Raw genomic sequence first — 12,892 nt, forward strand, 5'->3', positions numbered from 1 at the left:
CCCCTTCCCAAAACCAAGGCAGGAAATCAGTACCTCCTAACAATTATGTGTAAATTCACAAGGTTTCCAGAAGCAATCCTCTTGTGGAATATTAAAGCTTGGAAAATTGTAGATTCTTTGATTAAGTTTTTTACAATTGTGGGGTTACCAGTGTCCATACAATCCGAGCAAGGATCGAATTTCATGTCTGGTTTAATGCAACAAGTTCAGCTCAAATCTTCTGCATATCACCCAGAGAGACAAGGCACAATAGAGCGCTTTCACCAGATAACGAAGAACATGATAAGATCCTATTGTTTCAAGTAAGAGGCAGAGTGGGATCAAGGTATCCACATGCTTCTTTTTGAAGTCAGAGAAGCTGTCCAGGATTCCCTTGGGTTCAGCCCATTTGAGCTTGTGTTTGGTCGTACCGTAAGAGAGCCTTGAAGCTGCTGAAGGAGAATTGGCTGGCCAGTGAATCTCTCACTAATCTGTTGAACCAAGTGTCAGACCTGTGTCATAGGCTTACCACTGCCTGCGAGTTAGCTCAGAAGAATATGAAGGTAACCCAAAGTAGAATGAAGACATGGTATGATAGGAAGGCACAGTGACGGACTTTCAAGGTTGGAGAGAAAGTGTTGGCACTTCTCCCACTACCCAACCATCTTTTACAAGCTAGATGTTGTGGATCGTATGTGGTAGCCAAGAGATTTGGTGATGTCAGTTATGTAATACATACGCCAGACTGCTGCAAGACTCGACATCTTTGTCATATTAATATGCTGAAGAGCTACTATGAGACAGACAATGTAGGTAGTGAGGCCACTATAGCTTCTGTGTATGGGAAAGAAGATTCAACAGTAAATGAAGACACGATACCTGCAGACAGTGTTACGATACATGGTAGTTGCACATTACAGAATTCAGACAATCTTGCTAGCCTGGCTACGAAATTGAGTCACCTGTCTCAGTTGCAACATCACCAGATATCCTCTTTACCTTTAGAATTAGTTGACTTATTCTCAAACACACCAGGAAAGACCTCCTGTGTGTACCATGATGTAGACGTTATGGGTGCTATTCCAATCACGCAACACACATAACGGATTAATCCTGTTAAGCTTCCAAGAGTAGTGGAGCTTACCGTTTTTGTACAGATTTTAGGAAGGTTAATGCCGTGATGAAAGCTGATTCATACCCGATACCCAGGATAGAAGACTGTATAGACCGTAATAGAGTGTCAAAGTTTGTTAGTAAGTTTGATCTGCTGAAAGGTTACTGACAGGTACCCTTAACTGCTAGAGCAAAAGAAATTTCCGCCTTTGTTACTCCGGATGGGTTCTTTCAGTATACTGTGATGCCCTTCAGGATGAAGAATGCCCTGGCAAGGGTACATTGATGATGTTGTCGTCTACACAGAGGACTGGGAAGAGCATTTCCACAGCTCTTTCTTAGACTACGGGAAGCCCAACTGACAGTCAATCTAGCAAAGACAGAATTGGGATGTGCTCAGGTTGTTTACTTGGGACATGTGGTAGGCCACTGCCATGTCAAACCAGTAGATGTCAAGGTATCGGCTGTGACGAAATTCCCTATTTTACAAACTGATGGGAATTAATGCATTTTTTGGGGATGGCTGGCTACTATAGGAAGTTTTGTAGGAACTTCTCACTTGTGGCAGAACCCCTTACACGCCACGCCTTCTTCGCAAGGATCAGAAGTTTGAATTGGATATGAAGTGTACAGATGCTTTTATAACGATTAAGGGGTTGCTTTTATAACGATTAAGGGGTTGCTTATGTCTGCACCTGTGTTAATAACTCCACAATTTGACAAACCTTTTGTGTTAATCATAGGCGCCAGTGATCTTGGAGTTGATGCCGTGCTGTTACAGGAAGATCAGCAAGCCGTGGAGCATCCCATTGCTTATTTTTCACAGAAGTTTGACAAGAGCCAACGAAATTATTGCTCTCCAACACTTTGAATTCTATTTATCAGTTGCGCAGCACCCGATATTGGTATATACTGATCACAACCCTCTGACATTTCTTAACAGACTCAGAGATAAGAATCAGCGGTTGTTCAGATGTAGTATAATACTTTAAGAGTATGAACTAGTGATAATACATATACCGGGCAAGGACAACGTGCGAGCAGATGCCCTGTCATGAGGACTCTAACAGTTTATTATAGTAACTTTTGTTTATTGTACTAAGTTTCTTTATGCTAGACCACTTGTAGTTTGTTGAAGTCTTTGTTTTGTACACCACTTCTCTATAAGGGGGGGTGTGTTAGGGCACTGTATTTGTGTGTGTGCTGCTAATATTATTATGAAAGGGTGCACACCCAGATGGGAAGCGGGCATTAACTAGAATAAGAAATTGAGAGCGTGGCATCGAGTCGGCTGTAACAGAATGATAACAAATTTAGATATAATTACCTCAATATTTCCTTTTCAATTAATCATCAAACAGTTGGATAGTACAGTAGTACTGTTTAGTAGGGTGTGCGTCTCGACATGCACAGCTAAAAATCCCATCATAGAAATATTGTATGGGACAAAAATACTGAACAGTCAACATCAAAAGCAGTACTTAAATACTTAAAAGCAGCTGGATATAGAAAATTCCTCAAAACAGTATTTTCATCTACAAGCCTGCATGTCAGCCTGCATGTCAGCCTGCCACACTACTGAAAACAATAGCAAGGCTAGAGATCAAATGAAGCAGCATATGCTCAAAACAACAACACACTTACTGGTGAGAAGTGTCCTTAGTGGTTCCGATAAATGTTTGCCTTCTTCGCTTTGCCATTCTTTTATCTACAATCAATTGAATGGTAGTCTTCTTTTTCATGCCAGGAAAGTATACCAAGGCGTCAATGCATTAATTCCTGAATCTGCAATTTGTATAGGATCTCTTTCCCCTCAGGGGAGCTAACACTATAGGCATCACCAGATCGGTGTCAGCATCAGACAGAGCATTGCATGAGAGAGTACGTGCATCCAAGTTTGCTTTACTTGGCCTATAATAAAAATGTAAGTTTAGTTCTTGTAATACCATTCTCCACCTCACTAATCTACTAATGGGTGAGGTTTGCTAACTCTTAAACCCAAATAATCCAAAAAACGGGATTTAAACTTAATAAAGGCATGCTTTGCACAAAGCGCTGTAACTTTCGAAGTGTCCATCTTATGGCTACGTAATTTACGTCATTCTGCTTGTGATGAAAATGATACCTAGGGTTTTACCCTAACACTAAATGGTGAGGCCAAAACTAGCCATGAAAATAACTTTTTGGTAAGGAAACATGCAAACCCTTTACATACCTTTATAAAATGGTCAATAACTCATTGGTGGTTGCTCCTATCACCTTGCAACAACTTCCATTCGATTCAACGTTAAATTTTCTATCAGACCATACATATATGACTTACCAGAGTAAACCCACAATCGAAATTAAACTAAACATATGTTACTGCATGTTGGGACGAGCCTGAATAATATTAAGTTGATGTTTTATGAATGTGAATTAACATAGAGATTACTTTTTTATTAGAAGTTGTCAAGCAAAACAGTTAGCTACTTTTGCCTTATTTCACGGTACCAAGAGGTATTTCAGAATGGAACAGTCTGTACAGTATTCCAGATGTTGAAATATCCAGAATTGAGTGAATTGTCTGCTGCTCAGTTTGACTCCTTGTTGCCATAGGAACAAAAGTGCTTTGAAAATGATCAGTGGAAGGATTGCCATCATGTTGCAAAGGATCCTGCTCTTGATTTGACGTTACAGTTACAAAATGATCACTGATGTCGATGTCATCTGGTAACTGTGATAGTATGTGATGATCAATGGTGACATCGGAGTAATACATATTGTGCTCAATCAGCCAAAGCAGTGCCCTAAGAATAACTGATCGACAGACTTTGAAGTCCCTGTGAGAGGTAGCTGATCCCTCTCCCATGACAATAACAAGATTTAGGGTAGCTGGACTTCTTGGCAAGCTGTTGATAAAGGATATGACATCCTGTGGAAGATTTAGGATGTGACCACTATAACCATATTGACCATAGGGAAGACGATACACTGACATGATTGGCAGAACCCGTGAAATCAGCATTTCTTCAACCTGAGATAGCTCCTACGTATGGAGTAAAACAAAATGTGCATATTAAATATGACATACATGGACACCATTAAACTGCTGCTTATTGCGATTCTATAGCACAGTGATGTGTGCCATGTAAGGTATAATATGACTCCGTACAATATATATGACTAAACAATTTTAAACTTACAGTGAGCTCAGGTGGGACTGGTCCAGGGTCCATATTGTTGGCAGCAGAGTACAGCTTGGCTAGTAAAGAATCATTATGGCAACGATTACATGCACTTTCATGATCATTGGTGCTAAAATCATGACGCTCTAAACATATGGAACATAGTTGGTTCTGCAATGTGGCTAGCTTTCCATGAAATTCTTGCTGCATTCTCCATATAACATCGTGGTCATCAATAGAAGGATTGATATTAGAGCTGTTACCATTTCGTGAAAGTAGAAATGTAGCTTGTTGTCTTTCTCTACGAGTTTGATTCACAACATGTCTGTCTTCGGTGGTTAAGCTTGCACGTCTATTTCTGTCATATGCATTCCGTCTAGCCCGCCTGTCAGTGTGCTAAGGTTCTATTAGTACTACAAGTACAGCTAGTTAGCTCAGTACCTGGTCTCTCTTACTTCAGGCGTTTCTTGTACTCTTCGTAGTCTGTCGTGCTCTCTCCTTCTAGCCAACCTTTCTTCTCGTTCAGCCATCAAACCACGTGCTAAGCCATGTGGAGTAAAAGTACACCGCTCATGAAATTTTTGTGAAGCAGCATGGAGCAACCCGTTTTCTTTCAGTATATTTTCGCGAACACGACGTACGTACCATTCACTAACAGTGTGGGGCAATCCGTTTTCGTTTGGTAAATTTTTGTGAACGCGACATACGTACCATTCCTCGACTGTACTGGGGCTTGCTCAGGCTCGCCCCAACAAGTGGCAAGAATTTTCAAAAATGGAGACGCAACTTGTTGCTGTTCATCACTTCGTAACAAGTAAGCCCCTGTAGTTACAGTGTTCATTTAACCTTCTACAAGTATCCTAGTGAACAGACTTTTAATCTACGTATATTTGTCGGCTGTAAGAATTAAGTGCCCTCACTTAGTGTCGTCATGTGTTCCCATATTGAGTAAACACGCATTCCCCAAAATTTCTCTGTACACATTTATACACAATTACCTATTTACACACTGCATATATGTGACTGTATGTTTTGGAAAATCATCCTTTTGGGAACATGCAAAAGTTGTGCCTTCTAGTGTCTCAAATGTAACTGTCCACAGTGAAAATGGATTACATCACTGGACTCGAGAGAGAGAGAGATTCAAATGACATAAATGATGTTTGAATATATGCATGCACAACCTGGCTCATATTGACAATTGAAACACAGCAGAAGACTGCAAGAATCCAATGATGTAATCCATTTTCACTGTGGACAGTTACATTTGAGACACTAGAAGGCATTTGTCACACATGATCGCCCACAAAACACAACTGCACTATAAAAAGAAAAAGTTAGTTTGTGATAAATTTATTAGACATGCTTCAATGTATCATGTTCAAATTTTAATACCAGATAGATACATAACCACTCAGCACCACATTTAACTATGAAAATCAAGCAATGTACCAAAAAGGATGGTTATCTAAAATTGGGTCACATGATATGCTGTATTTATACCTCACCAGATCTACAGTATGTATGCTTACTGCATATATTGTACCTTGATGACTTCCCTGATTGCAGTATGAACTTCAGTGTGCATTTGTTGCTGCACGTCTTGAAGCTACATATATGTGTAGAGTAGTATAGTATGTATCACAGTAACAAACTATGTACATGATGCTCTAGACTTGCACAATACAGTACAAGTATATACACTGTATGCATACACATAAACAAAGCTGGCTGTACCAATCATCACTAAATTTTTTGCTCAATTTTAGTTACAGATATTGATCATAATTTTGCATCAGATATGCTTGTGCACAGTCCACTAAAAGAATACTTATAAAAATAATGCTAAAGAAGCACATAGATATACGCACACTGTACTACAGGTCAAAGATTAACATTTTACAAACAAATCTTGTCCATTTAAGAATTGAGTAAGCAAAAGGAACATATATTTCTCCTTTCACCACCTTTTCAAACATATTTTCTGCAACAACTTTAAACAGGCTGTAGGACCAGGCATCCTACAGACCTTCAGTACTTGTGCTGTAAAATCTAAATAAATAACATAGGGACTATTTTACAATGAATTAATTTTCCTGCTTTTTTTGAATGCACTAATGCACCTGAACCTTCCACACATATTTTTTGCGTGCACAACTGTACACAATCATGCACAATGAAGAAAAGAAATCAAGACACATGGTAGTGCCATGCAGCCAAGAAAGCTGGTGCACCACACTCTGGGTATATATATTGACGGAAAGAAAATGCCTTTTCACTCACCATAGCTCCATGGTTTCTTCTCAAAGGCAGTCAGTCCTCCACCTTTGGCACCCAATACACACACCAAATTTAACAAAATCACCTTATGCATTTCCTTATACATTTGCAATTAGGCTGATGTTTACCCGTACAGTATCACACTCTGCTGTAGCTATAGTATAGACTATAGTACAGACTCTAGTACAACTGCTTAGACTATAAATATGCACGTATATTTGCATGCTTCCAAGAAGCACATAGGTTTTGACTGATTACACATGAATGAAACTTTGGAGGGGTAAAATCACCATTGAAGGTATCAGATGATAAAATAAAATCTAAAATACAATACTTTTGTAACTGTTTTTCATACTTGTCATTGTGCCTGAGGATTTACTGTCATGAATTTGTCATCTCAAGAGATTAAGTGGCACATGGTTTTATTTCTGCACATAAATTTGTCAGTGAGTACAGTATTGATATCAAATAAAATCTGCAATACAATACTACATACAGTATATTAAGGTATTTAGGACCAACAAAAAGGTCTTCATTATCAAGGTGTCCTGGTTTTCCAGATCAGTTTACATGCTAAGGGATACTTTGGAACCATTACTAAGTGTCTAGATCATGCAGGTGTCTTTGCTTTCAATAGTGTTGATTAACAGGTTCTGATGCTTCTGTCTCTGTAATCATCACTGTGCCTTTAGATAAGAAGTAATTGGGTAAAATCAAGTTCTGAAGTTTTAAAATTAAAAACAAGTGAAACCCATGCAAAAAAACAGTGAGAACAGTGCATGGCACGTACATATGTACCTAACTAACTCTTCACTGTAAACTATATTATGTGTTGCAAGGTCATCTCTAACCAATAGTGTCAGTAAAACTGGGAACCCTACTCTAGATAGTGCTGCATATAGCATTCCACGTGTGAAACTTTCATTACATAAATTTACTCCCACAGCCTGGCAAGTTCAACCCTGACTTTGTTAATGGTTATTTACAAAAACAATAGAGCTACTGGTAATTAACATCGTCTAAATTCATATAGCAATCCAGTGTTTAAGTGGAACGCAAGGAATAATAACGTCCCGTCCTGTATACTTACCATGGGAAATTCTAGCCTCTATAGTGTTTAATGACAGTTTAGTGATAACACACCTAGTGCCATTTGTAACTTGTGTGGGAAACACAGAACATAAAATCAGCTATTGTGAGTAAGAGAGCAGGCAACCCTGAAACTTCTTAATCAATTTAGAAATTCAATTGGAAAGTTGATGCTTAATCTTATGGTGTATACTCATTGTATTAGGTAGTTGGATAATAACATACAGGGAATTTTAGCTAACAAATGTTGTACCTTTGTGGTGATGTTGCTGTTGAGAATAAATCCAATTTTAATTTTTAGCTGTTTTTCAGGATTCAGCTCAACATGAACATATTATACACTGTTCCACAAAAAAGATTTCTTAAGGCAAGAGTTCACTATATATGATACCTCCTGTACCACCATTAGGATGTATCTGAAATTTCCATACATTAAAAAGTTCGCCCGCGCACACGCGCGCGCACACACACCACCCATCAGGGTTTTTGATAACTACTTCACTCTAAGCCAAACTGGCCCAACACTGACATTTACATGTACTGCTCCACCAGTAGTATACCACTGGGCCAATCAGCTTAAGTTTGATGTGTGATAGTCACAAAGCTGAACTAGTGCTGAGAAAATTGGAGCAGAAGCCATGAGTTGTGTTGGTCGCTTCATGTTCACACTCGGCCAATGAAGAGCCATATTGCCTTATCAAATACCCTGCCACCCATTAGTTGAATATTACTCCCTTAAGCCCCTCACTGTATACAGTCAAGCACTTTACATGCACGCCTATTTGTTAATGGAGCTTCGTCAACTAGGGGTGTACCAATTATTGGCTCAGCTGACATGTATATTGGCTAGCAATATAAAAATTTAGTAATATTGGTCAGGTTTAATAGCCCATCGCAGGCGCCAGTACGATTGATTACCCATGCCATCCGCACCAGCTGATCAATCATCAGTGTCTGCAAGATTCCACCAACTGGGTTAATTTTATAGACATTCCTCATGATTTTGATGATGGATGGCAGCAGGTAAAGTTGCTCCTATGTTTGTTGATATGAACAGACAAGTCCTAGGTATATATGGAATATATTTATGAAGTCCCATAACTGAAAGTCCGTCGTTGGTCCCTAGAAAAAGCCTACAAGCAATTTTACAATGTCAAACTATGGGAATTGTTAAGTTAGTTTCCATGTGTATGGTGTTTCGTATAGTGAATATCAATTACGAGGTATGCGATATATCATATGAACATTTGCCTCAGGGTTTATCACAGTAAATTTCTTCTGACTTTGAAGTGGGGGTGCCATGGTTTATACATTACATAAACCTGTTAAAATAATAAAGAAATATTCTAGTACATATGTAGTCAAACCAAATTTTGTTGGTAAGACAAAAGTCACCCTTGGGGATTGATTTATAGGTAATTTGATGTGAATGACATTTTAAACTCCTTACAATTTGACAACACCTGTTCTTGGCACAGCATGCACATAAATAACTAGCTATATGCACGTATTGATTCAAACTATGGCCGTAAGTATATAAATACTTGGCTCTATTTAGTCACCAGAAGTATAGAGCATTATAACAAATAATACCCATGGTTGAAGAAGTGCTGGATCTCAAACAATTACCTCTAGTGAAATCAACAATGTTGCAACTAATAGGGTTGTACCGATACTAATATTATATCGATATCAGTACTGATATTACGAGTATCGGCATCAGTCAATTGCAAGTCTACAATACAGATATTTCACTTGAGTTACATGCACTATTAAAAGTAGTACGCATATGCACTACTTTACTGAATAAAGTGACTTAGTTGTCAAATGGTTAAGTTCTCAACTAGCAGTTCTTAAGGTGGTGCTGAACTGATTAAGGCAGCTGTACAAAGTTAATTGGACAGCATGTTTGGAAATCTATAGATCACAGTGAAGGTCTCAGTGGTCCAACAGAACAAGCTCTGTCAGACCGCCCAGCTACTATTATTGATACCACTAATGTTATTCATGCTTTAAAACAATTAGTTTGTCACAACTCTGGTTAATTTACTGGGGAACAGCACCAGCTGCTGTCGAGTGATTACACCATGACCAGCCACACTGTCTCCTTTCTCACTAAATAACTTCAAAATTATGCACCACAGACAATCAAAATTTGGCATAGGTATTGGATAAACGTTACTCTACAATAGTATGCTTAGAATTTCGCGATTCGAGCTCGAGGGAGTTGTTAGCCAATGTCGTAGTTCACAGGTGTACGTTTTCACTACTTTCCATGTGCAGTGCCAGAAATAAGAACTCGTCATTGACTGGTCAAATGTCCTAGCAAGATTAAATTTGGTAGGCCATTTCCAGATTTGATTGGTCATCTTGTGTCCTAGGAACGGTAAGTGGTATGTAGCTGAGGACAGGATCACAGGATATTATACTATTGGACACCACGAGCAATCCTTCACAGGTCACCAGCATATGGAACACCTAGAAACACTTCTAACTCCACCACATACATTTTAGGAGCCCATTTACATGTGGGCTCCTATTAAATTTGTTAATCAAAATGTGTGCATTAACTAACTTATTCTATGACTAGCTACCTTACAGCATGATGACTAAGATAAAGGACGTGAGTTACAAATATCTATCAGGTTAAACGCCACAGCTTTGGAAATAGCCACACCTCAAATGTGCTCCAGTACATAGATTAAACATACTAACCACCACATAACAATGATTTGGCTATAGCAACAACCGCTACCATCCTTTACATTATCCATGTCGAGCTGGCTTACCCTCGGCCATGAGATATGATTATGGTGTTATTTATCGTCTGATATTGGTGGTTCCGCTGTTTTACTTCAAGAATAATTGCTCAGTATATCCCTGATGTCAGTAACACGGAAGGGGGCATCGCTCCTGGCCAATGTGGCTCAACTGGATCCCTCCTAAAACTAGACACAGTCGCTTTAAATTCCTTCACTCAAGACTTAAGGCATGTCCACACGAATTCGAATTAGGAACCGGATGCAAAACGAATTCAGGCAATGCATATTGAATCCGCACTATCACGTAATGCGCATTATTGAATTTACTAGTGTGATAAACAGATAATTAAACGCTTGAGAAAACACTTATTTGCGCCAACCAAGAGAACAGTGAGTTTAACGATAGACTGAAAGGAATAGCTCGTAGTACCGCTTATACTTTTGTTTATAACGTACCGGAAGGATTTTTATGAATAGAGTACGAAAAACTGCTGATGGTGCTTGATGGGTAAGGGACCGTAGTTCTTTCAAACTCTAAGGGCTAGATACGATGATGAAACACTACTTCAATACGTCCCTGCACTTTTATCACACCAAGCGCTTCTGTATTTCTATTCTGTATTGTTTACAAAGGTCACGCGGAAACGTGGCAAGCCCTCACGTGCTGCATTATTATGACGTAGCGAATCGGGATTCGCAGCCAATTCGTATTCAAACCACCTGTAGAGGTGGATTCGTGCAATCCACTTTCAATTCGAATCACCCTAATGCGCATTCCGTGTGGACGCGAATAATTCGAATCAATGCACATTCAATTCGCAATATTTTTGTCGTGTGGACATGCCTTCAAATATGCTCAAATCTATATAGTCTAAATGCTTCCAATCTTCCGAAGTCTTCATAAGTTTAAATCCACCAATGGCAATGTGTGCACCAAAATATTAGAACAAAGTATCCTGTCTTCTGTGGCCACGTGGTAACATCCTATGGGCCCCCCATCATCACTGGATGTTGAGCAGCTGTGAGGTACGCTATCAGCTTGATGTGACACCTGTTATAGCTTGCTTGATTTTTAATTTGTGAGCTTTACCAACTGTCTTACTGCTTGTTGGACGTTTGACCGTACAAGCCTCCAAATAGTTGGTCAAAACATGATTTTACTCAGAAAATGGCCGATGGCCGACTGTTATTTCTGGCACTAATGTTATCAGTGAAAAGGAAATCGTAGAATTGTTCTACAAGGTGAGAAATGGTTGGAACCGAAGTGGCTTAGCACTACATTGTTCATTCGCCAAGTTATTTTAAAAAATTGGCTTGAAACTTCAGAGTTACATAGGCTAAAAATGAAGGCATGTTATTTCACAAAACTTTGTATGCTAAACTAAAGCACCACAGGTTATCACAACAGCTTTTTAGGTGTAGATTAAGTTGTACACTAGCGAAGTTTTGGGCTACCCTAAAATAGTTCATTAAGCACGTGGGTTGAAACAAGTTGTCATGTGCACCTGGATTTAATTGGTTCAGCGCCACCTTAAGTAGTGTGAGTTGGTGTGGGTTCAAATTCTAAATTGGACAAGTGTGTTTCTTTTTTTCTGGAGATTTTTTGTACTACGGTTGATTTTTTTACTCTATAATTTAAACTGACAAAAAAACATATAAAAACCTTTTCTGAATAGCCATAAGTACCAACAAATAAAAGGATTACATTATTGAAAAAAGCATATAACTTGTAGTATTGTAACGCAGCCATAGTGATCATGCTTTATACTCTTTACGCTGTAATGCATATTGGCTTGATTTCAAACAATTGGCTGTGCATATGGTATCGATGCACTAGAAAACTTGTATCAGAAATAGACAATAAATATCGGATATCGGTATTGGATGTATTGGTACAGCCTAGCAATTAACATGCTTAGAGAAGCACCAGTTTTGTTAAGAACAAGTACATAAAACATAACCTTTATGTATTAATACTATAGTAATAACAGCAAACACTTAAGGGGAAGCATATTATTCTTGGGCAGTGACAGTTGATCACAGTTTTTGTTCAGTAAATATTTATTTGCAAGTACTTATGTCTGAATAACATCAACTACCATAACATATGCTGCAATGCACAGAGTTTTGACATAATAAAAATTAAATGTTGAAAATAAATAATACAAAAAGTTAGTTGGTAACGCTGTACAGAATAAAAATATAGATATTGGTGGGTATATTTGATTTAACCACTATTGTTTTTAACCTACTCTAGTGACCCCTTCTTGTTTCATGGTTTTTTTCAGTGATCACTATACCTAGTTTTAAATTACTAAATTTTAATTATGTCTAGTTTATGTACTTTTTCTAAATACATTTATGGATTACAACTTTTTAGACAACAGAGATTAAAGTGTTACTATTCACTATGTACTGGACTGGACTATTGGACTGACATAATTTTCTGGTTGGATTTTATCTACGTATGTCCCTTCAGCACACTAAATGCTGAATACAAGT

At 38.4% G+C, this 12,892-nt stretch overlaps 1 protein-coding gene across 4 annotated transcripts in view; it reads right to left on the bottom strand.

Moving 5' to 3' along the window:
• The window catches only part of LOC136239421 (F-BAR and double SH3 domains protein 2-like), a 155,669-nt gene that overhangs the window by 66,482 nt on the left and 76,295 nt on the right, over positions 1 to 12,892 (bottom strand). For all 4 annotated transcript variants that reach the window (XM_066030151.1, XM_066030150.1, XM_066030152.1 and 1 more), the window contains one exon: positions 5,806 to 5,868. In XM_066030151.1, coding sequence (XP_065886223.1) covers positions 5,806 to 5,868 — 63 coding nt within the window. The remainder of the gene's footprint in view (positions 1 to 5,805; positions 5,869 to 12,892) is intronic.

The sequence above is a fragment of the Dysidea avara genome, chromosome 11 (assembly GCF_963678975.1).
Source record: "Dysidea avara chromosome 11, odDysAvar1.4, whole genome shotgun sequence".
In the NCBI taxonomy this organism is placed as follows: Eukaryota; Metazoa; Porifera; class Demospongiae; order Dictyoceratida; family Dysideidae; genus Dysidea; species Dysidea avara.